The sequence below is a fragment of the Scyliorhinus canicula genome, chromosome 13 (genome assembly GCF_902713615.1).
Source record: "Scyliorhinus canicula chromosome 13, sScyCan1.1, whole genome shotgun sequence".
NCBI lineage: Eukaryota > Metazoa > Chordata > Chondrichthyes > Carcharhiniformes > Scyliorhinidae > Scyliorhinus > Scyliorhinus canicula.
The window spans coordinates 131,224,346-131,252,104 of NC_052158.1; the positions used below are offsets into that span (position 1 = coordinate 131,224,346).

The 27,759-nt window shown below is 43.3% G+C and overlaps 1 protein-coding gene across 2 annotated transcripts; it reads right to left on the reverse strand.

Moving 5' to 3' along the window:
• Nucleotides 1-696: 696 nt before the first annotated feature.
• Nucleotides 697-17,063, reverse strand: LOC119975932 (GPI mannosyltransferase 4-like). 2 transcript variants are annotated; one of them, XM_038815894.1, is made up of 4 exons: nt 16,862-17,063; nt 6,983-7,091; nt 6,654-6,795; nt 697-3,415 (listed from the first exon to the last, which is right to left on the reverse strand). In XM_038815894.1, the coding sequence occupies exons 3-4, from the start codon at nt 6,769-6,771 to the stop codon at nt 1,782-1,784; spliced, it is 1,752 nt and encodes a 583-aa protein (XP_038671822.1). In that variant the 5' UTR covers nt 6,772-6,795; nt 6,983-7,091; nt 16,862-17,063; the 3' UTR covers nt 697-1,781. The 2 variants fall into 2 exon arrangements, with proteins under 2 accessions (XP_038671822.1, XP_038671823.1); XM_038815895.1 differs by having other exon boundaries at nt 17,003-17,060.
• Between the last annotated feature and the right edge of the window lie 10,696 nt (nt 17,064-27,759).

A 27,759-nucleotide genomic window follows, 5' to 3' on the forward strand; every position in this document is an offset into this window, starting at 1 on the left:
TTGAGCTACTCGCAGAAAAATACTTATCACTGTACCTCGGTACACGTGACAATAAACAAATCCAATCCAATCTTCTTTGCCCAACAATCTCTTCTTTGCAGACCAGTCCTGGTCCACGACTCCATAAACTGGTGGAGGATTCCTCTTCTCTGCCTCACCAGTCTCCAATTTTACCGGTCAAATCCCCATAAATCGGGGGAAAAGGTCCCAAAAGTCTACCAAATGAACGACCTCTCACTCCATGTCCGCCACCAGAAGTCATAACTGGTTATTTCTTTATGGGAACAAGATTATTGGTCTAAATTCATTTTGCGAGTATAATGGAATAACTTTCCATGATTAGTGCAGTAGAAAGGGAAGCGTCTCTCTTCACCATTTAAAATTATACTCAAGGTGATCATTTTCTATTTCACATAAGTATATTCTAAGTAAGGAAGAAAAGTACCTCTCTCAAATTGCACAATGTCTTGATCCATAAAATTGGAGCATAACTTGACCTGAAAAGATGACATGTACCTTGTGTTTAGTTTGACCCCTTCTCTTCAGTCTAGCACAAATATTGCAAAGTGAATATAAACCTTCTGTTATCACATGTAGGTCAAACAAAGTGTTCCAAAATGTTAACTAATACGCTATTAGACAAGAAGTGAAATGGATCATATTCATCATATGAAAAAAATGAAAAATGATCTTATCTGGTGTGCACATCTTTAGATACTTTATTTAATATCAGCTACAAAAAACAAAATAAGGTTGGAAGGGAAACAGACTGTACAATTGATATGTCAGTTTTCTCCATATTACAATTGTTGCAATTTGATCACAAGAACCATGATGATATGATGCACCCAGCATTACAAAGAGGCTTTGTAATATTTATTTCCCAAACACAAAATACATTTTTCTCATAAATATCAGGTTTTATTCCTTTATTTAGGATTCCTCCACCCTTCTGCCCCACATCATTACATAGCAAAATATAAAGTTTTTAAATCTTTTTCACTAACGTCACAAATTATTGAACTACTGGGGATCTGTCTAAAAACAACAAAATGAGTAGTTTACAGAAGGAAACCAGAGACACAAACCCATTACAACATATTGCCTAGGATCATCATCTAATACTTAGAATTTTAATCCAATTTTCTGAAGACTATAGTTACATGATAATTATTCTGCAGATAGGAGAAGTTAAACCATAATACTTAAGTACATTATTTCTGTATGTTTCTTTGACTGGCATCCCATGATTATTTGTTAAAACCATAAACATTTAAAAATGCTTTACTCCATTGTGTTCAGGCTTCAACTACTAAAACTACTGTTACAAGTGAAGTTCTATAAAAGGACCCTTGATACTTTAACAATTAGACCCTGCACCAAAATACCCACAAACATACTGCAGAAATAGATTCAGAGAATTTACAGTGCAGAAGGAGGCCATTCAGCCCATCGAATCTTCACCGGCCCTTGGAAAGAGCACCCTTCTTAAGCCCATACCTCCACCCTATCCCAGTAACCCCAATTAACCTTTTTGGACACTAAGGGGCAATTTAGCATGGCCAATCCACCTAACCTGCACATCTTTGGACCGTGGGAGGAAACCGGAGTACCCGGAGGAAATCCACACAGACATGGGGAGAACGTGCAGACTCCGCACAGACAGTGACCCAAGCCAGGAATTGAACCTGGGACCCTGGAGCTGTGAAGCAACAGTGCTAACCACAGTGCTACCATGCCGCCTTTACAACAGGAAGATACCAAAACCAAATCAAGTCCTATCAAGTTTCTCGTTTCTTTCCCTTTACATGCACTTTGAAAATGTAAAGATTCAGTTGGTTCAATCCATCTTCAGACAGAAGAGATGGAATGTCAGGAGGATCTTCCATAGTTAAATGAGGGAAGAATGATGCTACAGTTTTCCACTGAAAACCACAGTTTTCAATATCATCTCGAACGGTGCCAGGTGCAATGATGTAAACATTCATTTCCTGATTATTCCCAATGTGTTCAGAAGAGAAATTGTCAAGTAGCCCATTCACTGTGTTATTGAGCACAGACACATCAGACCCTCCCAGGTCAATGATTCGAGTAAACTCTTGGTCCGATTTGACATTCAGGAGATATCTAGGAGGCATGTAGGTGTGGTAAAATACCAAACTGTGCTCAGGCGGGTTGGCCTGAGGATTCTGTGAATGAAGAGTTTTTTCTAAATAAGACAGGCAAGGAATTAGCCCACCTTGGTGCAAACAACCAAAAAGCACAGATCCCAAGACATTAAACAGGACTATTACAATTTTCCACCTCAGCATCTCACATTTTGCAGCACTGAGAATAACAAGTGGCACAATGAGTGGGCTAATATATCTTGGTTCCTGATGATTAAACATTGACAAAATGAGGAGAGGGGTAAAATAAACCAACAATAAATATTCAGTAATTTGAGTAGCAGCAGGACGTTGTGCAGGCAACTTCTTCCCCACATTGTCTTTGTGAGAAATATGACAGCTGGCTTTGCAGGCAAATTTGTTGACCATCGTTTTGACACCAGTCACAACAGCAGATATATGAAGACCACCAAACAGCAGAAAGCCATTCACAGTCAGATGTGTAAACCAGGGATGACTACCATGCGCAATAAGGCTTTTTTGGTCTAAGTTGTACAAAATGAGATTGACAGGGGTTAAAACTAGACATTGGCTTATGTTGACAAATAGTGAATACATGGTATTCCCATCTTTCAAAAGCCAATCCGTTTCAGACAACAATGAACCAAAATACAGTGCATCAGTCACAATGAAAAGAAAGCTGGTTGCAATGACAGAAGACAAAAGACCAAAGAAACTCTTCATAATTTGTCTTAAACTGAATTGAAATGTGCCTTTCTGATCACGAGAAAGCCACAAGAGCATTGGTACTAAAGCGTAACCAATGAATGTGGGCCTGTTAAAAAAACCAGAAACTAAAACAATCCCAATAAGATGTTTATTGTTCTTTCTTTCCTTTTTCCCAGGATGCAGTGCCACGTTTGCTTGCTTTATGTCCATGGTCACTAACAGCAGCAGTAATGCAAATAGAGCTGCTTCTATAACATTTGAAAATGTCCTGGTAAAAAAAACCAGCATCACATATGACCCACTGAGCAGTGTTAGTGCATTCCATGGATCTGCTCCCCAGAGGCAAGCTAAATGGTATACAGAATAGTCCAGTATAAAGGACAGGCATGTCAGGTAGAATCTGGGGAAAACCAACAAACTATAGCTGTTTAGAATACTGCCAAAAAGGCCAGAATTGTGTAAAACTTTAAGTATTGTGAATGAAAATCCAGTTGTGACTAATGGGAACAGAACTGATCTGCTGGGGTAGCTTGTATTGAATTCCCAAGTACGGAAGGTTTTGAGATTCAGAATGTCACCTGTAAAGAAAACAAAAATGCATACAAAATGAGAAAAGCAAACTTTTTTCAGTTTTATATACTCTACAAAATCACGCCATCAATTTAGCACCTCTTACCTTGTCGATTTCATCTTAGTCTCCACCAATTCTTGATCTCACTATCTCCACTGATCTTTAATAGAACTGTCTCCTTTATTGCTAAAGCTGGCTCAACGAAACAAGATTTGTTTTCCTGTGGTAAACACTTTTTTTCTTCTCTTTCACTCATAGATGAGATACACGAAAATGCTATTTGATTGATGATCCTTCTCTCACTTCTGGACTCCACGCTCCCTCATGCGCAACCTTTGTCAATATAATGAAAAACTAATATGGTCATTACTCTTTTCCTCTCAAATGAAAATTACACTGTCTTCCTTGTGTTCTCAGTGTGTTGAGATCAAGACTTACTACTCTAATTTGTGCTCACAATTATTCCTTTCCAAATTTAAAATCTATAGAAATTCTTATCCCCTTCCAACTTCAATTGCTCCTACAATATCTAAGATTTCAAAATACTTGGGATCATCTAATCATTATATCGTGATTGAACTCCTCTTCTGTTCTATTGTTTTTGGTCGTGGTAGAATACTTCACGGATGTTTCATCCTAACAAAGAAAAAACATATTCCATCTTCTTTGAACACCTCAGGGAGCAAACATCCGAAGCATTTTAATCAAGAATGCATGAGTTACTGGACCAGACAATTCATAGAAATTGCCCATACCTTTTTACTCTATCATTTCCCCTTGTTCCACCATGAAGATGGAGTCATAAACAGAGCTAACAAATGTGGATGCCAAACAGAGACTGAAGAAAAAAATGGTACTTTATTGTAGGTTGGCTTTGTGAAAGTTCGTGTTGTAAGAGAGCATCCACAAAATACCCACCTACCCAGTTCTCACAAATGTGTTTTTTAAGCAACCCCTGGACATGAAGGTTGATTATATGCAAATGTCATGCCAGTATTTTAGTGAAATTACATGTGTTTTGCCGATAAATGTCAGATTGCATCATGGAATGTTTTCTATTTTCTATTGGGTGTCGCAGTGTTCCCCTTCATTAACAGGTCCTTGGCTACAGTTTGAGAGACAGGTCGCTTCCAGACATAAAGATGAGCAGCGGCATGGTGGCAAGCACCGCTGCCTCACGGTACCGGGAATCCGGGTTCGATCCCAGCTCCGGGTCACTGTGTGTGGAGTTTGCAAATTCTCTCCGTGTCTTTTTGTGTCTCACCCCCACAACCCAAAGATGTTCAGGGTAGGTGGATTGGGCACGCTAAATTGCCCCTTAATAAAAAATAATAATTGGGTACTCTAAATTTTTTTTAAAACATGAACATGAAAACAAAATGTTGAATTCCATTGTTCCCTGTGAATATGTATCTTCTGAAATGAGGAGTGGGACCTATCATTAAAACATACAAATGATTTGAATATTTCCATTGATGTGCTGCCCCTCATCTATATCAATCACGCCAGCTACCACATGTATGCCTCACCATCACCTTTCTTGACCACTCCGTCTTCTGAATTGCCATATTGCTTGTCAGACTTTCAAACCTGGACAAGCAAAAATTTCCAACTATATATCAGGAAGCTGCTATGTTCAGTTCCCACCACAAACTCCATTTCCTTGCCACCCCTCTCCAGGGTTAATGTCAGAGCCCATACTAGATCATTCACAGCCTTAGGATCTAGTCTGACCCAGAGATAAGCTTCCAATCCCATCAACCATTGATCCCAAGACCGTCTACTTTCACCACTGAAACATTGCCTATTTTTGCTCTGCCTCAGCTAACCTGCTATTGAAACCCTCAGCTATGCCTTTACCGTCTCAATGCTCACGTGTGCTCCCTTCATAAACTTGAATTCACCCAAACCTTAGCTGTCCTTATACTATTTCTCACAAAGTTCCATTCACCCATCACCTGTGCTTACTGATTGACATTCACACCTGATCCGGCAACACCTCAATTTTAAAGTTTTCATCCTTGTTTTCAAATGCCTCCCTATCTCACTCATCTCCTGGAACCCCAAAACCCTCCAGGAGTTTTGCGTGCACAAATTCTGGCCTTTTTTGCAGCCCTGATTGTAAATACCCATCATTGGTGACTATGCCTTTGGCTGCCTGAGGCCTAAGCTCTAGAATTCCATCCCTGAACCTCGCTACCACTCTTTGCTCCTATAAGATGCTCCTTAAGACCTACCTTTTTGGCCAAGCTCTTGGTCACCTGTCCTGATATATATAGCATATATAAATATATAGGGCAGCATAGTAGCACAGTATGTTGGAACAGTTGCTTCACAGCGCCAGAGTCCCAGGTTCGATTCCTGGCTTGGGTCACTGTCTGTGTCCGGAGTCTGCACGTTCTCCCCGTGTCTGCATGGGTTTCCTCCGGGTGCTCCAGTTTCTTCCCACTGTCCAAAGATGTGCAGGTTAGATGGATTGGCCGTGCTAAATTGCCCTTAGTGTCCAAAAAGGTTAGGTGGGGTTACTGATAGGGCGGAGGTGTGGGGTGCTTTCCAAGGGCCTGTGCAGACTCAATGGGCCGAATGCATTGTAAATTCTACGATTCTATGAATGGCCTCCTTCTGCACTGTAAATTCTATGTTCTATCCTTATGTGGCTCAATGTCAAATTTTGTTTGATACCACTCCTATGCAGTGCCTTAGAACATTCATAGTAACTTTATTGCAGTGTTATTGTAAGCCTACTTGTGACACCAATAAAGATGATTATTATTTTACTATGTTAACGGCACTTTATTTTTGTTGTGAAGCAGTATTTTACAAGATTATTATTTAGCCAAGAGTATTTTAACTGAAATCGAATTGTATAGCGAAATATTATCATTGATAACCATTTAATAAAAAAGTTCATTTATTATGTTTGTTTTTGAAGTATTCAACTTTATCTTGGTTGTACTCTTGTCTGTGAACTTCTGGCAATCAGTGCCTCATTTGCTTTTTAGTATAGCCAGTGAGGCTCAATATATTGCAGCCAAATAGCACAACAAAGCATTAAGTTTGGACACTTTGCAAGTTTATGCAGGTGTCAGCAGGTTGGGTTGAGTCATGTTACGCTATAAATGAGTTCCTTACAAAGTTTATGAGCATGGGATGAAGGGGTTTGTTTCAGAAGCAAACAAAGGAAATTAACTGTAGAGTTTTTTTTCCTGAAAAACAGATTATTAATAAGTTATTAGCTATTTTACCTGCCATAACCTCTGGCGACTGAAAAAATTCATCAGGATGTATGTAGCCTGTTTGTGGTGCCAGACACCATAGCACCCGGACTCCTCCAAGTACCAACCACATTAACTTGAGTGCCATCCTCGGGTTCAAAACGTCACACAACTGTTCAACAAAAAAAAATTAAATTTTTAATAGCAAAGAAATAGCAGATGAATCAATTTTATTAAAAAAATTAAAAGTTACATTAAAACATTTTAATAATTATACAAGAACGAATATTGTTAAGACCATTATAACAGGTAATTCATGTCTTTAAAGAGAAAAATAAAGTGTAACGAAAGGTTCCTACCTTGAAGCATTAATTGGTCTGTTTTTCAGATTTCTGATGGACTTGTACACTTGTAGTGTTTTCTGTTTTATTTTAAACATATGGAACGGTATTTATCTTCACAATATATCTGTGAATAGAGGTAGGTCTTAACATCAAAATAACTGAAGGTCACCTCTGAATAATAGCATATTAGACAAAAGAAGGAATTTGCACTTAAATAATGCCTCCCATTGCCTCAGTCCATCTCAAAATGCTTTGCAGCAAATGAAGTACTTTTTGAAGTCACTATTGTAATATAGGAACCAGCAAACCAATTTGTAGAAGTAGGAGCCCACAAACAGCTGTGCAATAATGACAAGATAATGGTCGGGATTCTCCGTGTCTGAGAGTACGTGTTCACGCCAACGCAGAATCCGTGGACTTTTACGACAGAAAAACCGACGCCGCACCTGGACCGAATCCACTACCGTTCAGGAACTGGCACTAGTGCCGCTGGAACACAATCGATTCCAATGAAAAATGGTGCGGGATTCGTCGGGTCCGTGATCGACACTCGGGAAACTGACAAGCTGCAGCCGCACATACAAATTACAATCCGCACACACACTCATCCCAGCCAACAAGATAGCACTGGCCGCGCTGCAACATGCCCATACAGCTGATGGGTCGGCTGGGGCCAGTTTAAAGTGGGCTGTTAGTGGTGTGCGCAGCTGCATGGCTGCCTTGCCGGCAGTGGCAATGGTGTTCCTTGCCTGTCCACCCCGACCCCACAGCCCACCTCCTGGCTACCCCTACTACTCCCCCCAGCCGTGGCAGAACGCCCCCAGCCAGCGGCACAACAGTCAGCACACTAAGGCGATGTTGGTTACTTTCTGTACCCCTCTCTCACAGCAGCCGCCACGATTTTTAAAAGCACACGTGAACCATGCTGGCGGGAACTCAGCCCATCGGAGGTGGAGAATGGCGGAGGCCCCTGAGAATACCAGGTCGGGCCCGCTAATGATATGAAAACGGTGTCTACTGTATGTGCCTTCTGGAGCGCATTGACACCGTTGTCGAGGCACTAGAGCATTGCAATTTCAGCATCGGAATCGATTCTCCGCCCATTTGCCTTTCCCGATCTCGGCATCGGCTAGCGGAGAATCCATTTTAAATGTGGGTTAGTTCAGTTGGCTAGACTATGTTGCAGAATCACACCAACTGCACAGGTTGAGGGCACATGGTGGCAGTGGTTAGCACGGCTGCCTCACAGCACCAGGGACCTGGGTTTGATTCCAATCTTGGGTGACTGTGTCGAGTTTGCACATACTCCCCGTGTCTGCATGGGTTTCCTCCAGGTGCTCCGGTTTTCTCCCACAGTCCAAAGGTTAGATGAATAGCCATGCTAAATTGCCCCGAATGGCCTCCTTCTACACTGTAGTGATTCTATAATTCCAATCCTCAGACCTCTGTGGTAGCTCATGAAAGACTGATTCCTCGCCTTGATAACACTGAATGTAGAGTTGTGCCCCTCAAACTATAAAACTTCCAGTCCTCTCCAACAGAGAGAGATGCCTTTTGTCCCTCATGTACCATGTCTTACCTGCTTTCAAATCCCTGCATGGCATAACTCCTACCAAATTAAGTAACCTCCTCCAGTCCAAAAACTCTCCACGCTCTTCTAAATCTGGCTCTTGCAGACCACTGTTATTAATTGCTTCCCCACTGGTGACATGCCTTCAGCTGCCTAGTCTCTAAGCTCTGGAATCTTCTCCATCAATACCTCACACCCCTCTCTTTAAAGCACTTACACCTCTTTGGCCAAGGTTTTGATCATCCTTCCCTCTGGGAGTATCAAATTGTGCATTAAAATGCCCCTGAGAAGTGCCTTAGGACATTTTATTACATTAAAGGTGTTCTAAATATTGAATAATAAAATAGTTGCAGCATTGGAAGCCATACAGATTCACGTGTTCATGCTAGTTCTCTACAAAAGCAACTCAACTAGTCCTAGTCCCCTACCCTTTCTCTTTAGCACTCAAAAGTTATTCCTATTAGGACAGAATTCAGGGAAGAGACCAGGGGGGCAGAAACAGATGGTTGGGAAACAAAGACTGAACAACTGGAGGAAAGGCAGGGAGATGGCCAGAGAGGAGACATTTGAAACACGACAGAAACAGAAGTGCAATGGACAGATTGCAGGTTGGATGCAGACAGACAAAAAATGGGATGAGATAAAGGAAGTGAGGGAGACAGACTGTGTGGAGCACAGCAAGAGGAGACAGTCACGGTAGCATAGTGGTTAGCACTGTGGCTTCACAGCTCCAGGGTCCCAGGTCCGATTCCCGGCTTGGGCCACTGTCTGCGCGGAGTCTGCACGTTGTCCCCGTGTCTGCATGGGTTTCCTTCGGGTGCTCCGGTCTCCTCCCACAGTCCAAAGGTGTGCAGGTTAGGTGGATTGGCCATGCTCAATTGCCCTTAGTGTCCAGAAAACGTGAGCGGGGGGTTACTGAGTTAAGGGGATAGGATGAGAGATGGAGTGGAGCCGAGTTTGGGAGAAAGCCAGGGATGATCGTGGGACTTTTATACAGAGAGAGTGAGAGTGACAAAAGCAGAAAAGATAATGAGAGAGATATGCATGCCATTATCAGAATGATTGGTGGACCAGGCTCGAAGAGCCGAATAGCCTCCTCCTGCTCTTATTTTCTATGTTGTAGAATGACACTTCAATTATCATGTTCATGATAGACGTGTTTGATTAGGTGCTTGAGTTATGATTCTCACAAACACACCGGCAAGATCAGTCCCACTTCAATATCACAAAAGTAAAACGATAATAAAATTAAATATGCTCCTCCCTGGTAAGATTGTAGCCCCAAGTGATAACATGATTAGCAACTCCAATGATGTATACTCAGGGAGACTCTGTTCTACAATCCATAACAACTTGGGAACACATGAATCAGTCAGACTTAAGAGTAAATTTATTAAAAACTGCATCACAACAGATCACCAAAAATTAAATAAATAAATATTGTGGGGTCACAGTAGAAACGAGATACTAGTATTCGGTGCACATTGTACCTCACTGGACAGTGATATTGGTGGTAGACACAGAATGTATCTCACTGGACAGTGATATTGGTGTTAGATACAGAATGTATCTCACTGGACAGTGATATTGGTGGTAGACACAGAATGTATCTCACTGGACAGTGATATTGGTGTTAGATACAGAATGTATCTCACTGGACAGTGATATTGGTGTTAGATACAGAATGTATCTCACTGGACAGTGACATTGGTGTTAGGTTCACAATGTATCTCACTGGACAGTGATATTGGTGTTAGGTTCACTATGTATCTCACTGGACAGTGATATTGGTGTTAGGTTCACAATGTATCTCACTGGACAGTGATATTGGTGTTAGGTGCACAATGTACTTCACTGGACAGTGACACTGGTGTTGGGTGCACAAAGTACCTCACTGGACAGTGACATTGGTGTTAGATACAGAATGTATCTCACTGGACAGTGACATTGGTGTTAGATACAGAATGTATCTCACTGGACTGGACAGTGACATTGGCGTTAGATACAGAATGTATCTCACTGGACAGTGACATTGGTGTTAGGAGCAAAATGTACTTCACTGGACAGTGACATTGGTGTTAGATACAGAATGTATCTCACTGGACAGTGACATTGGTTTTGGGTGTTCAATGTATCTCACTGGACAGTAACATTGGTGTTAGGTTCACAAGGTACTTCACAGGACAGTGACATTGATGTTAGATACAGAATGTATCTCACTGGACAGTGACATTGGTGTTAAGTGCACAATGTACCTCACTGGACAGTGATATTGATGATAGATACAGAATGTACCTCACTGGACAGTGACATTGATGTTAGATACAGAATGTATCTCACTGGACAGTGGCATTGGTGTTAAGTTAACAATGTATCACACTGGACAGTGACATTGGTATTCGATTCACAATGTATCTCACTGGATAGCGACATTGGTTTTGGGTGTTCAATGTATCACACTGGTCAGTGACATTGGTATTCGATTCACAACGTATCTCACTGGATAGCAACATTGGTTTTGGGTGTTCAATGTATCACACTGGACAGTGACATTGGTATTCAATTCACAATGTATCACACTGGACAGTGACATTGGTATTCGATTCACAATGTATCTCACTGAATAGCGACATTGGTTTTGGGTGTTCAATTTATCTCACTGGACAGTGACATTGGTGTTAGATACAGAATGTATCTCACTGGACAGTGACATTGGGGTTAGGTTCACAATATACTTCACTGGACAGTGACTTTGGTGTTAGGTGCACAATGTACTTCACTGCACAATGACATTGGTGTTCGGTTCACAATGTACCTCACTGGACAGTGACATTGGTGTTAGATACAGAATGTACCTCACTGGACAGTGACATTGGTGTTAGATACAGAATGTACCTCACTGGACAGTGACATTGGTGTTCGGTAAGAATGTATCTCACTGGACAGTGACATTGGTGTTCGGTTCACAATGTACCTCACTGGACAGTGACTTTGGTGTTAGATACAGAACGTACTTCACTGGACAGTGACATTGGTGTTAGGTGCACAATGTACCTCACTGGACAGTGACATTGGTGTTAGGTAAGAATGTATCTCACTGGACAGTGACATTGGTGTTAGGTAAGAATGTATCTCACTGGACAGTGACATTGGTGTTCGGTTCACAATGTACCTCACTGGATAGTGACATTGGTGTTAGGTGCACAATGTACCTCACTGGACAGTGACATTGGTGTTAGGTGCACAATGTACCTCACTAGATAGTGACACTGGTGTTAGATAGAGAATGTATCACACTGGACAGTGACATTGGTGTTAGGTGTATGATGTATCTCACTGGACAGTGACATTGGTGTTAGGTGCACAATGTACCTCACTGCACAATGACATTGGTGTTAGATACAGAATGTATCTCACTGGACAGTGACATTGGTGTTAGGTGTATGATGTACTTCACTGGACAGTGACATTGGTGTTAGGTGCACAATGTACCTCACTGGACAGTGGCATTGGTGTTAGGTGCACAATGTACTTCACTGGACAGTGACATTGGTGTTAGGTGCACAATGTACCTCACTGGACAGTGGCATTGGTGTTAGATACAGAATGTATCTCACTGGACAGTGACATTGGTTTTGGGTGTTCAATGTATCTCACTGGACAGTAACATTGGTGTTAGGTTCACAAGGTACTTCACAGGACAGTGACATTGATGTTAGATACAGAATGTATCTCACTGGACAGTGACATTGGTGTTAAGTGCACAATGTACCTCACTGGACAGTGATATTGATGATAGATACAGAATGTACCTCACTGGACAGTGACATTGATGTTAGATACAGAATGTATCTCACTGGACAGTGGCATTGGTGTTAAGTTAACAATGTATCACACTGGACAGTGACATTGGTATTCGATTCACAATGTATCTCACTGGATAGCGACATTGGTTTTGGGTGTTCAATGTATCACACTGGTCAGTGACATTGGTATTCGATTCACAACGTATCTCACTGGATAGCAACATTGGTTTTGGGTGTTCAATGTATCACACTGGACAGTGACATTGGTATTCAATTCACAATGTATCACACTGGACAGTGACATTGGTATTCGATTCACAATGTATCTCACTGAATAGCGACATTGGTTTTGGGTGTTCAATTTATCTCACTGGACAGTGACATTGGTGTTAGATACAGAATGTATCTCACTGGACAGTGACATTGGGGTTAGGTTCACAATATACTTCACTGGACAGTGACTTTGGTGTTAGGTGCACAATGTACTTCACTGCACAATGACATTGGTGTTCGGTTCACAATGTACCTCACTGGACAGTGACATTGGTGTTAGATACAGAATGTACCTCACTGGACAGTGACATTGGTGTTAGATACAGAATGTACCTCACTGGACAGTGACATTGGTGTTAGGTAAGAATGTATCTCACTGGACAGTGACATTGGTGTTCGGTTCACAATGTACCTCACTGGACAGTGACTTTGGTGTTAGATACAGAACGTACTTCACTGGACAGTGACATTGGTGTTAGGTGCACAATGTACCTCACTGGACAGTGACATTGGTGTTAGGTAAGAATGTATCTCACTGGACAGTGACATTGGTGTTAGGTAAGAATGTATCTCACTGGACAGTGACATTGGTGTTCGGTTCACAATGTACCTCACTGGATAGTGACATTGGTGTTAGGTGCACAATGTACCTCACTGGACAGTGACATTGGTGTTAGGTGCACAATGTACCTCACTAGATAGTGACACTGGTGTTAGATAGAGAATGTATCACACTGGACAGTGACATTGGTGTTAGGTGTATGATGTATCTCACTGGACAGTGACATTGGTGTTAGGTGCACAATGTACCTCACTGCACAATGACATTGGTGTTAGATACAGAATGTATCTCACTGGACAGTGACATTGGTGTTAGGTGTATGATGTACTTCACTGGACAGTGACATTGGTGTTAGGTGCACAATGTACCTCACTGGACAGTGGCATTGGTGTTAGGTGCACAATGTACTTCACTGGACAGTGACATTGGTGTTAGGTGCACAATGTACCTCACTGGACAGTGGCATTGGTGTTAGGTGCACAATGTACTTCACTGGACAGTGACATTGGTGTTAGATACAGAATGTATCTCACTGGACAGTGACATTGGTGATAGGTTAACAATGTATCTCACTGGACAGTGACATTGGTATTCGATTCACAATGTATCTCACTGGATAGCGACATTGGTTTTGGGTGTTAAATGTATCTCACTGGACAGTGACATTGGTGTTAGATACAGAATGTATCTCACTGGACAGTGACCTTGGTGTTAGGTGCACAATGTATCTCACTGGATAGCGACATTGGTTTTCGGTGTTCAATGTATCTCACTGGACAGTGACATTAGTGTTAGGTGCACAGTGTATCTCACTGGACAGTGACATTGGTGTTAGGTGCACAATGTACCTCACTGGACAGTTGGTGTTAGCTACACATGTATCTCACTGGACAGTGACATTGGTGTTAGATACAGAATGTATCTCACTGGACAGTGACATTGGTGTTAGATACAGAATGTATCTCATTGGACAGTGACATTGGTGTTAGGTGCACAGTGTATCTCACTGGACAGTGACATTGGTGTTAGATACAGAATGTATCTCACTGGACAGTGACATTGTTGTTAGGTGCACAATGTACCTCACTGGACAGTGACATTGGTGTTAGATACAGAATGTACCTCACTGGACAGTGACATTGGTGTTAGGTGCACAATGTTTATCACTGGACAGTGACACAGGTGTGAAGTGCACAATGTACCTCACTGGACAGTGACATTGATGTTAGATGCAGAATGTATCACACTGGACAGTGACATTGGTATTCGATTCACAATGTATCTCACTGGATAGCGACATTGGTTTTGTGTGTTCAATGTACCTCACTGGACAGTGACATTAGTGTGAGATGGACAGTGACATTAGTGTGAGATGCACAATGTACCTCACTTGACAGAGACATTGGTGTTAGGTGCACAATGTACTTCACTGGATACTGACACTGGTGTTAGATAGAGAATGTATCTCACTGGACAGTGACATTGGTGTTAGGTGTATGATGTATCTCACTGGACAGTGACTTTGGTGTTAGGTGCACAATGTACTTCACTGGACAATGACATTGGTGTTCGGTTCACAATGTACCTCACTGGACAGTGACATTGGTGTTAGATACAGAATGTATCTCACTGGACAGTGGCATTGGTGTTAGGTGCACAAGGTACTTCACTGGACAATGACATTGGTGTTAGGTGTATGATGTATCTCACTGGACAGTGACATTGGTGTCAAGTGCACAATATACTTCACTGGACAGTGACATTGGTGTTAGATGCACAATGTACCTCATTGGACAGTGACATTGGTGTTAGATACAGAATGTACCTCACTGGACAGTGCCATTGGTGTTAGGTGTATAATGTACCTAACTGGCCAGTAATATTGGTGTTAGGTGCACAACGTATCTCACTGGTCAGTGACATTGGTATTCGATTCACACTGTATCTCACTGGATAGCGACATTGGTGTTAGGTGCACGATGTACCTCACTGGACAGTGACATTCGTGTTAGATACAGAATGTATTTCACTGGACAGTGACATTGGTGTTAGGTGCACAATGTATCTCACTGGACAGTGACATTGGTGTTAGGTTCACAATGTACCTCACTGGATAGTGACACTGGTGTTAGATAGTGAATGTATCTCACTGGACAGTGACATTGGTGTTAGGTGCACAATGTACTTCACTGGACAATGACATTGGTGTTCCGTTCACAATGTACCTCACTGGACAGTGACATTAGTGCTAGGTGCACAATGTACCTCACTGTACATTGACATTGGCGTTAGATACAGAATGTATCTCACTGGACAGTGACATTGGTATTCGATTCACAATGTATCTCACTACATAGCAACATTGGTTTTGGGTGTTCAATGTATGTCACTGCACAGTGACATTGGTGTTAGGTGAATGATGTATCTCACTGGACAGTGACATTGGGGTTAGGTGCACAATGTACTTCACTGGACATTGACATTGGTGTTAGGTGTACAAGGTATCGCACTGGACAGTGACATTGGTATTCGATTCACAATGTAGCTCACTGGATAGCGACGTTGGTTTTGGGTGTTCAATGTACCTCACTGGTCAGTGACATTGGTGTTAGGTGCACAATGTACCTCACTGGACAATGACATTGGTATTATGTTCACAACGTATCTCACTGGACAGTGACATTGGTATTCGATTCACAATGTATCTCACTGGATAGCGACATTGGTTTTGTGTGTTCAATGTATCTCACTGGACAGTGACATTGGTGTTATGTTCACAATGTACCTCACTGGACAGTGACATTGGCGTTAGGTTCACAATGTACCTCACTGGACAGTGACATTGGTGTTAGGTGTATAATGTACCTAACTGGCCAGTGGTATTGGTGTTAGGTGCACAATGTACCTCACTTGACAGAGACATTGGTGTTCGGTTCACAATGTACCTCACTGGACAGTGACATTGGTGTTAGATACAGAATGTATCTCACTGGATAGTGACATTGGTGTTAGGTGCACAATGTAATTCACTGGACAATGACATTGGTGTTCGGTTCACAATGTACCTCACTGGATAGTGACATTGGTGTCAAGTGCACAATGTACTTGACATTGGTGTTAGATGCACAGTGTATCTCACTGGACAGTTAGTGTTAGCGTCACATGTATCTCACTGGAGAGTGACATTGGTGTTAGGTCTATGATGTAAGCCACTGGAATGTGACATTTGTGTTAGTTGCACAATGTACCTCACTGGACAGTAACATTGGTGTCAGATACAGAATATATCTCACTGGACAGTGACATTGGTGTTAGATACAGAATGTGTCTCACTGGACAGTGACATTGGTGTTAGATACAGAATGTATCTCACTGGACAGTGACATTGGTGTTAGATACAGAATGTATCTCACTGGACAGTGACATTGGTGTTAGATACAGAATGTGTCTCACTGGACAGTGACATTGGTGTTAGATACAGAATGTGTCTCACTGGACAGTGACATTGGTGTTAGATACAGAATGTATCTCACTGGACAGTGACATTGGTGTTAGATACAGAATGTGTCTCACTGGACAGTGACATTGGTGTTAGATACAGAATGTGTCTCACTGGACAGTGATATTGGTGTTAGATACAGAATGTGTCTCACTGGACAGTGACATTGATGTTGGGTGCTCACCGGACCAGGCAGGAAGTCTCCACTCCATGTGTCATTGAGAAGCTTCCGGGGGGGGGACACCTCGCTCATTCTCCGTGTTAAAACGCTGAGAGAGAAGATCGCCCATAGTTGGGGAGACAGGCACGGTTCCCCGGTGGTTACCTGTGGAAATGCCACCTTGACCACAGCATCGCCGCCATAGCCGGAAATAGCCGCTAATATATTCAGAGAAAGCGGCTTCGATTGGCTGCTTGTCTTGCGTCATGGCGTACGTCAGGCGACGTTGTCATGGTGTCGGCCAACGATTCTTTTCCTTTTAAAGGCGCAGGGGCGCGACTTTCCAGAGGGAATATTTTGTTCCTGGCGGACAATAAATACTTGCTGTGTGCAGTTTTTACGATGATTGATGTTCCATCTATTTCATGTTTAGGTTGCGCACAGCAGCCACAGCTTGAATCACACTATCAAGACAGCAGGAGGAACTAATGCAGCGAGGTCCTCTGGTAAATAATATTACAGATTTCATCGAATCCCTACAGTGCAGAAGGAGGCCATCCGGCCCATCAAGCCAGCACCGACCCTCTGAAAGAGCACCTTACCCATGGCCACTCCCCGTCCTATTCCCGCACATTGACCATGGCCAATGCACCTAACCTTTTGGACACTCAGGTCAATTTAGCATGGCCAATCCACCTAACCGGCACATCTTTGGACTGTGGGAGGAAACCCATGCTGGCACTGGGAGAAAGTACAAACTCCACACAGTTTCCCAAAGCCAGAATTGAACCCGGGTCCCCGACGCTGTGAGGCAGCAGTGCTAACTACTGTGCCACGCTGTATATAATAAAAAGGACCAATTACAGCAAGTACTGAGGACAACTGGCATTTGATCAAGACAAACTGATGAAAAACAACATAATGAAAAGTTTCAAACATGATATCTTGCAAACATGATACCTGAGTTTTTTGTTCTGGGTGCAAAAGCTGTGAATGGAGGCTTTTTAAAAATAAAGTGCATTTATGTACATAGATGGTTAGCACTGTTGCCTCACAACTCCAGGGTCCCAGGTTCAATTCCAGCCTTGGGCCACTGTCTGTGTGGAGTTTGCACTTTCACCCCGTGTCAGCCTGGGTTTCTTCCTGGTGGTCCGGTTTCCTCCCACAGTCCAAAGATGTGCAGGTTCGGTGGATTGGTCATGCTAAATTGCCCCTCGTGTCCAAAAGGTTAGGTAGAGTTACTGGGTTACAGGGATATGGTGAAGATGTGGGCTTAAGTAAGGTGCTCTTTCGAAGGAGCTGGTGCAAACTCAAATGGCCTAATGATGTCATTCTGTACCTTCAGGATTTTATGATTCTATGATTTTAAAATTAGTTTAACTATTTGTGAGTGAAGGAATTCAATGGCATGTCCCAGTGATCCATAAATGCAAGTGGCAGCCTTCCGTAAGATGGTGGTATGGGCAATAGTGGATAACTCTGTGTTAAGCATCACCTAGTGTGACTCGGGAGCCCTCACTCTATAATGGCAATCTATACCGCATTTCCTTCTGAGACAAACAGTTGGCTGAGAAGATGCGCAATTCGCTGGCCCCTCTTTTCTCGGGTCCTTTTTTTCGGCCAGCTGTGCTTTTCATTTCTGCTTTACTCTTGCAATGCCCTTCTAAACAGTCAGCCTCCAAAGGTCATGGTCGTCAGCGACTGTTTCACACTTGTCAGTGTCGATATCCACTATCTTCATATCTCGCTTGTCTGTGTCCTTGTAGAGGAGGTATTGGAGCCCAGGAGTTTATGACCCAATTGGCAATTCACTGAACAGAAGGTCCTTGGGTATACGGCTATCATCCCTCTGATAAACACGGCCAAGGCCAGTATAGATGTCATTGGCTTGGCAATGAGTGTATGCTGATGAATTAGCATATTCCTGGAACTTTGAGTTGGTGACCTTGTCTTGACAACAGATGCTGAGGATACATCTGAGACAGCGTAGGTGGAAACTGTTCAGTCTATTCTCCTACCCTAGCATGCGTTGTCCACGTCTCACCACTGTAGAGTAGTGCACTAATGCAGGTTTGGTAAACTCGCAGTTTGGTGTTTTCAGTCAGGTTACTGTTGTTCCATACTCTCTTACCCAGCTTGGATATAGCATCTACAAATTTTGAGAGCATGTGTTGACTTCAGCATCAATTAACAGCCACATGTTGCGCAATCAGTTAGTCATGCACAGGCCAGAATTGAACTCGACTCTGGTCCCTGGCTCTGTGAGGCAGCAGTGCCAGCCACTGTGCTGCCTTTCATGAGCTTAAGAGGTCCCAATGCACTTTCTAGCCAATTGACAATACTTTTGAAGTGAATTCTGTTACAGACCCCAGAAAAAATAAATTGTATTTGTGGGTGTTAGGAATAAGGTATAACATTATATCTAAATCAAATGTATAATCTTTATTTTGGGGTTAAAAGGGTGAAAGGGAGATGGTGTCGTAGTGGTATTGTCACTGGACCAGTAAACCAGAAACTCAGGGTAAAGCTCTGGGGACCCAGGTTTAACTCCCACCCTTCACAGGTGGTGAAGTTTGAAATCAATAAAAAATCTGGAATTAAAAGTCTAATGGTGACCATGAAACCATTGTCGATTGTGGTAAAAACAAATCTGGTTCACTGGGGCTGGTTTAGCTCACTGAGATAAATCGCTGGCTTTTAAAGCAGACCAAGCAGGCCAGCAGCACGGTTCGATTCCCGTACCAGCCTCCCCGGACAGGCGCCGGAATGTGGCGACTAGGGGCTTTTCACAGTAACTTCATTGAAGCCTACTCATGACAATAAGCGATTTTCATTTTTTTTTCATGTCCTTTAGGGAAAGGAAATCTGCCATCCCTACCTGGTCCGGCCTACATATGACTCCAGACCCACAGCAATGTGATTGCCCCTTAACTGCCCCTCAAGGACAATTAGGAATGGGCAATAAATGCTGGCCCAGCCTGCGATGCCCACGCCCCATGAATGAATTTTTAAAAAAACTTGGGTCTTGATTCATTTTAGAGTGGAGATAGCAAATCTGGAGCTATTTACATAGCTACAATTTTAATGAGGTTTTACGACTCATGAAGCAGTTTCGGGAAGTTAGAAACAATAAAATAGAGAAATAAAATTACCAAAATTCACTAGACTCTGGGGTGGTCCCGGTGGATTGGAAATTAGCAAACGTGACGCCACTGTTTAAAAAAGGAGGTAGGCAGAAAGCAGGAAATTATAGGCCAGTGAGTTTAACTTCGGTAATAGGGAAGATGCTGGAATCTATCATCAAGGAAGAAATTGCGAGGCATCTGGATAGAAATTGTCCCATTGGGCAGACGCAGCATGGGTTTGTTAAAGGCAGGTCATGCCTAACTAATTTAGTGGAATTTTTTGAGGACATTACCAGTGCAGTAGATAACGGGGAGCCGATGGATGTGGTATATCTGGATTTCCAGAAAGCCTTTGACAAGGTGCCACACAAAAGGTTGCTGCATAAGATAAAGATGCATGGCATTAAGGGTAAAGTAGTAGCATGGATAGAGGATTGGTTAATTAATAGAAAGCAAAGAGTTGGGATAAATGGGTGTTTCTCTGGTTGGCAATCAGTAGCTAGTGGTGTCCCTCAGGGATCCGTGTTGGGCCCACAATTGTTCACAATTTACATTGATGATTTGGAGTTGGGGACCAAGGGCAATGTATCCAAGTTTGCAGATGACACTAAGATGAGTGGTAAAGCGAAAAGTGCAGAGGATACTGGAAGTCTGCAGAGGGATTTGGATAGGTTAAGTGAATGGGCTCGGGTCTGGCAGATGGAATACAATGTTGACAAATGTGAGGTTATCCATTTTGGTAGGAATAACAGCAAACGGAATTATTATTTAAACGATAAAATATTAAAGCATGCCGCTGTTCAGAGAGACTTGGGTGTGCTAGTGCATGAGTCACAGAAGGTTGGTTTACAAGTGCAACAGGTGATTAAGAAGGCAAATGGAATTTTGTCCTTCATTGCTAGAGGGATGGAGTTTAAGACTAGGGAGGTTATGTTGCAACTGTATAAGGTGTTAGTGCGGCCACACCTGGAGTATTGTGTTCAGTTTTGGTCTCCTTACTTGAGAAAGGACGTACTGGCACTGGAGGGTGTGCAGAGGAGATTCACTAGGTTAATCCCAGATCTGATGGGGTTGGATTATGAGGAGAGGTTGAGTAGACTGGGACTGTACTCGTTGGAATTTAGAAGGATGAGGGGGGATCTTATAGAAACATTTAAAATTATGAAGGGAATAGATAGGATAGATGCGGGCAGGTTGTTTCCACTGGCGGGCGACAGCAGAACTAGGGGGCATAGCCTCAAAATAAGGGGAAGTAGATTTAGGACTGAGTTTAGGAGGAACTTCTTCACCCAAAGGGTTGTGAATCTATGGAATTCCTTGCCCAGTGAAGCAGTTGAGGCTCCTTCATTACATGTTTTTAAGGTAAAGATAGATAGTTTTTTGAAGAATAAAGGGATTAAGGGTTATGGTGTTCGGGCCGGAAAGTGGAGCTGAGTCCACAAAAGATCAGCCATGATCTAATTGAATGGCGGAGCAGGCTCGAGGGGCCAGATGGCCTACTCTTGCTCCTAGTTCTTATGTTCTTATGTAAACTGCTGTTGCCTAGTGTCCAGAGGGAAACCACAGGGTCAGAACATCAATTTTAGTTCAGTTGAAAGCAGCATTCTACAGAAAGTGCCAGAACAGTCAAGACATGAAGAGAGAGACAGAGAGCAAGATTGTCACTGACAGGACAGGGAATAATGGAAATCGGCCTGATTTCTCCTCTCATTATCTGTCCATGAACAGAAAAGTATGTTTTGATTTCTGATCTCCCCCTTTTTAAAGTGGTGGCATATCTTCCCAACCTTTAAATTTGGAATGTTCCGATCTTCTATGAATAGCTCGCACAGCAAACTCAAGATAAGATAAAATAACAGGTTCGGTTTATTTCACATACATACAAAATATGGGAAAGGGTTTTGCAATGTTTATCCTTTTTGCACCCCAATAGTGAAAGAGGATAAGGGAAAAAAAGGGGTACAGGGCCTGACCACAATAAAAATACAAGTTATAGTTTTGCCTGAGTCTAGAAACCAGAATCAAAAGTCTAATGAAATGTTTCTTTAGAGGGTAGATTGGTTGACTGTTGCAGGGTTATCCGTCTTTCCAGAAGTGAGACTTCTACAAGGGGAGAAGGCACGTTGAGTTGAATTAGGCTTGAAGGCCCCAGTTCCAATGATTCAGTAATTAACAGTGTAGATGAGGGCCAGGAATTGTGCCTGCACAGAGCTCCTTCAGTTACTACCTATTCAGTACAGGCTGCTGAATCGAGTCCTTTTCTCTTTGGTGGGCCTGTGAAGCCTTGTGTTCTGTCGGTATGGCTGAATACCTGACACTGTGTGGAAGGTGAAGCATGAATGCCTGTGGTGATCCATGGGGGAGGAATATCAGAAGGAGATGTTGGAGCCCTGCAAGTGGAACTTTGTTGAAGTTGTCCATGTGAAGTGTCTTTTGGGATTTGGGGAGGCCCGACGCCGGAGTGGTTGGCGCCACTCCGCTACGCCGGGACCCCCGCCCCGCCGGGTAGGGGAGAATCCCGGCCCTTCTCTCAAAGCTGCTCATGGCCATCAGGGGAGAATGAGGACAGGCTGTTAAGCAGATCTGGCTGAAGCAACTTTCTGACAGTCAGGAGATGACCCTTGATCTTTTGCAAAACGACTTGTAGACATCATTAGGTTGGGGAATTTGAATGGCTGTTCCCACCACATTCTCCCAAAGAAATTCTGCTCAAAACATTGAAGACATGCCAGTGAGTGGCCACTGAAAGCATCGTCAGGCGTTGCCTCATCTGTTGCATGGGCATCAAATGACCCCCAAATGCAGATTTTTGAGTAAACTGACTATTCCAAAAATGTCTACTGCAGCCAACAGCAGTCTTCTCCTCTCATTTAAAAATCATTTTTATCCAGCCATAGATTCAAGAGGACAAGCTCATCACAGGGTGCTGCACACACAGTGCAAATTACACTATACTGTCTTTTTCCTCCTTTATATGGACAGCACTTATTTGATCTGTGCAGTGGAAAAGGAATAAGCTAAGAAGGGGGTTAAATGATTGGAGGGAAGCTTGAGTACCAAGAATAGGCACCATCTACTTGGGGCTATAGAGTGTGGATGTTTATTTGGAAACTAAAATTGACAAGTGGCAGATGTTCATAAGCCAACATAATTGTAAACAACAGAGTTCCATTTCAATCTCCTCATCATCTCTATGCAAGTCACCCTCCTCCCACCTCAGTTTCTTCCTATGTAGCACGGTACACCTCTTCAGATAGCAAAATTGTGCAACATGCACAATGATTCTTGGGACCTTGGCTGAACAGTATTGAGCTATTTCTACTGAAGAATCCAGAATGAGGGGCCAATCAATTAGGACTGAGATGAGAGGAAATATCGTTACTCAAAAAGGTATACATTTTTGAATTCTCTAAACCAGATGGTTGCCATTGCGTCATCATTGAATATATTTAAAGCTGAAATAAACAATTTTTTGGTCTGTCGGGAAATCAATGGGTCAGGGGAGCAGGTGAGACAGTTCAACTGAGGCCCAAGATCAGCCATGATTGTATTGAAGGCCGGAGCATTCTTATGTTCTCCTGCAGAAAATTACCAAAAAATAATCACTGTTCAGCATTCCCATTGTGTATTCCATTGAAAATCAAGTGGTGGTAATGGCCTGTTGTTGCCTGTTGCTTTTGACATTTTCATCTCTCAATTCGATACCATCTGTGAACATGCGTTGAGCTTCTGAAGGCATGCTTTTAGTGTGCTTTAGAAACAGTAGAGGCTGGGGAAGCACGGTGGTGCAGTGGGTTAGCACTGCGGCCTCACGATGCCGAGGTCCCAGGTTCGATCCCGGCTCTGGGTCACTGTCCGTGTGGTGTTTGCACATTCTCCCTTGTTTGCGTAGGTTTCGCCCCCACAACCCAAAAATGTGCAAACTAGGTGGATTGGACACGCTAAATTGCCCCTTAATTGGAAAAAATAAATTGGGTACTCTAAATTTTTTTAAAAAAGGAACAGTAGAGGTCCCACTGCCAATACTGGGAATGCTCCACTCAGAATGTCATCACTTCTTTAATATGTACCCACTGTTCCCTTCACTTCAATCAGCTTCCGATACAAACAAACACAGCCCAGCTTTCTGTTGCTGGCAGTACGATTATCTTCTTTATTGAGGTTAATATTTACTCCTAGTGAATTCTGATAAGTTCAAAACATGAAATAAACACAAAGAGACTATTAATACGTTACATTTAATCATGAGTTATTTTAACTGTTAGTTAAATAGGAGCGCCATTGAGGAACTTTAAGATAGACATCAATAAACTGAGATTATAGCACTGGTAACGGCACCTTTGCCATTCTCGCCGGCCCGGTACTCCACTAGCCTGGTGGTGGTGGCGGCATTAAGGATCTGGGGGCAATGGAGGAAGTATAAGGTGGAGGGTGCGTCAGTCTGAACCCCGATTGCAATAACCACAGGTTCGCGCCGGGCAGAATAGATGGTGGGTTCCGAAGTTGGCAGAGAGCAGGAATTAGGAAGATGGGAGATCTATTCCGAGACGGGAGTTTTCCCAGTCTGAAGGCGCTGGAGGACAAGTTCAAGCTGCCGCCGGGGAATGGTTTCAGATATTTATAAGACTGGAACTTTCTGAGGAAACAGGTGTTGGCTTTCCCGCTGATCCCGCCACAGGGGGATACAGGGTAGAGTAGGGTCTGGTACCTGGGTGGGGGAGGAGAAAGTGTCGGATATCTATCAGGAGTTGTTGGAGGCTGAGGAGACCCCGGTGGAGAAACTGACGGGCAAGTGGGAGGAGGAGCTAGGTGGGGAGTTAGAGACGGGTCTGTGGTCGGATGCCCTAAGCAGGGTTAATTCCTCCTCATCATGTGCCAGGCTCAGTCTAATACAGTTTAAAGTGGTACACCGGGCACACATGACGGCGGAGAGGATGAGCAGGTTTTTCAGGGTAGAAGATAGATGTGCGAGGTGTGCGGAAAGCCCAGCAAACCATGTCCACGTGTTTTGGGTATGCCCAAAGCTTGGAGGATTCTGGCAGGGGTTTGCCAAGACAATGTCCAAGGTGCTAGGTGGTGCCGAGTCCAGAGATGGCGATCTTTGGTGTGTCAGAAGACCTGGGAGTTCACGGAGTGAAAGAGGCCGCCGTTTTGGCCTTTGCCTCCCTGGTAGCCCGGAGACGGATACTTTTAATGTGGAGGGACTCGAATCCCCTGAGTGTGGAGACTTGGGTCAGTGACATGGCTGGGTTTCTCAAGCTAGAGAAAATAAAGTTTGCCTTGAGGGGGTCAATACTGGGGTTCTCTCGGAGGTGGCAGCCGTTTGTCGACTTTCTCGGGGAAAATTAAAATGTCAGCAGAAGCAGCATTCTGAAGGGGGGGGGGGGGGCGGGTAGGTGCAATATGGTTATGGGATGCACAGAACGGGTTGGGTGGGAAATGTCTAGTTTACCATGTTGATGTTTATGTTATTATTGTTTTGTTTGTTATTGTTATAAAAGTTTTGCAAATGCTTCAATAAAAATATTTAAAAAAAATAAAATGTGATTATAGTTCAATTAAAAGGAATCAAAAAGATGAATACCCGCAATTTATTCAGCCAGTGGGATTCTGATATTCTGCTCCCCTGGATACGCACACTCATTTGTGGTTTGAAGCTGGTAACCTTTCTCGAGCATACAAAGGCAACATACAACCATATCCTCCGAGGGGCGCCGCCATCCTGTTTGCTCATCCGTTTGGCAGTTCGTGACAATGATGCTTTAAAGAATCTCTGTGGTTTCTACATGATGAATTTCAGGTCTTAGCTTGGCAGAGCATCAGAATCGGACACCAACAAAAGAAGAAAATTAAATGGCAGGCTTCATGATTTCCTCTTGGCACAGGCAGAGCCCAGAGTTTCATTGGCTAATTGTTTTCTCTGCAATTAATTAAATGCAATGTAAAGTTTGTTTCATACATATTGGATTAAGGGAAAGACATAAAAACTATAATAAAAATATGTTTTTAAAAAACCGGCAACATTAATTTCCCTCAAAATGAATGCGATGCCACATTTGTATAATTAATTTTTCAGGGCCTAAGAGCTTGTTTCTAGTTATCATCACTTATTGTACATTAAAAGCTCACTTACGTTTTAGTAGACTAGCCCTAACTTTTTCAGCCCTTTTTAGAGTGAGAACAATGGGTACTTATTCCGAATCCACACCATAATCATAAGATCATAAGCAGCGATTCAAGAAGGCAGCTCACTACCACCTTCCCAAGGGCAATTATGGATGGTCATGATCAGCAATGAATACTGGCCTAGCCAGCGAAGCCCGTATTCCTTAAATTAATTTTTTAAAATCAAGAGAAATAGGAGCAGAAGTAAGCCATTTGGCCAATCGAGCCTGCTTGGCCAATTGATAAGATCAGGATTGATCTGACTGTGTTCTGAACTCGATTTTCCGGCCCATACCCCATTATCCTTAATTCCATTCTCTAACTCAACCTTGAATACATTCAGTGACCTAGCCTCCACTGCTCTCTGTGGAAGGTGATGCACAATCAATGGACACGAAACGTAGGTGAAGTCCGAAACGAAAGGCTTTAATCAGCAAGACGTGAGCCCGGCAGCAGACGTACAGAAATGGCCTGGCTGCTGGGGGACACTGGTTCTTATACCCCGCCTCGTAGGTGGAGCTACCTTACTCTTTGCCAATAGGAATACAGAGAACACGATACTTGGGCCAATGGGCAGCAAGCCCTCTGCACCAATGGCAACTCACACTCCCAGGTACCGTAATACCTCTTTCACACTACCACAGAAGGGAATTCCAAAGAATAGTGACCCTCTGAGAGAAGAAATTCCTCCTCTCACCTTTCTTAAATTGGAGATCCCGTATTTGTAAACTGTGTCCCCTTGTTCTAGCCTCTCCTATAAGGGGAAACATCCCCTCAGTTCCTATCCTGTCAAGTCCTCTTGGGATCTTATACATTTCCATAAGATCACCTCTCATTCCTCTGAACTCCAATGAGTGTAGGCCTAATCCACTATTGAAACATCCTGTGGGGATTTGATTGGGTGCATATGGGAAGATATTTCCACCTGTGGGGGAGATTGAAACTAGAGACACAATTTAAGAATAAGGGGCTTGATTCTCCGCTGGTGGGATGCTCCGTTTCGCTGGCAGCCTTCCAAAGCGTAACCCCATTGACTCGTCGGTGTAACGGAGCATTCCGCCGGCGGGGTGAAAGAGAAATGTGGCACGGCAGGGCGAAGAATCCAGCCCAAAAGGGCTGCCAATTAAGATGGAGACTAGGAGAATTATTTTCTCTCGAGTGTAGAAAGTGGAATTCTCACCCCCAGAGGCTGAGTCATTTTTTAAGTCAGAGTTAGACAGATTTGGACATGGGAGTCAAAGGTTTTGGAGGGAAGGGGGGTAGGTTGCTGGGTTGGACAGGGCAGATGGCAAAGTGGATTAGACCACAAGAAACTGTGCGGAGTCTGCACGTCCTCCCCGTGTGTGCGTGGGTTTCCTCCGGGTGCTCCGGTTTCCTCCCACAGTCCAAAGATGTGCGGGTTAGGTGGATTGGCCATGCTAAATTGCCCTTAGTGTCCTAAAAAATAAGGTTAATGGGGGGGTTGTTGGGTTACGGGTATAGGGTGGATACGTGGGTTTGAGTAGGGTGATCATTGCTCGGCACATCTAGGGCCGAAGGGCCTGTTCTGTGCTGTACTGTTCTATGTTCTATAAATCAGCCCTGATCTTGTTCAAGGGCAAAGTAGGCTCAAAGGCTTGAATGGCCTACTCA

Excerpts from the sequence above, each read along its gene's own strand:
- LOC119975932 (XM_038815894.1), bottom strand. The coding sequence starts at position 6,771 with ATGGCACTCAAGTTAATGTGGTTGGTACTTGGAGGAGTCCGGGTGCTA. Across the intron at positions 3,416-6,653 it reads GTCGCCAGAGGTTATGGCAG|GTGACATTCTGAATCTCAAA; the intron begins GTAAAATAGCTA and ends TTTTCTTTACAG.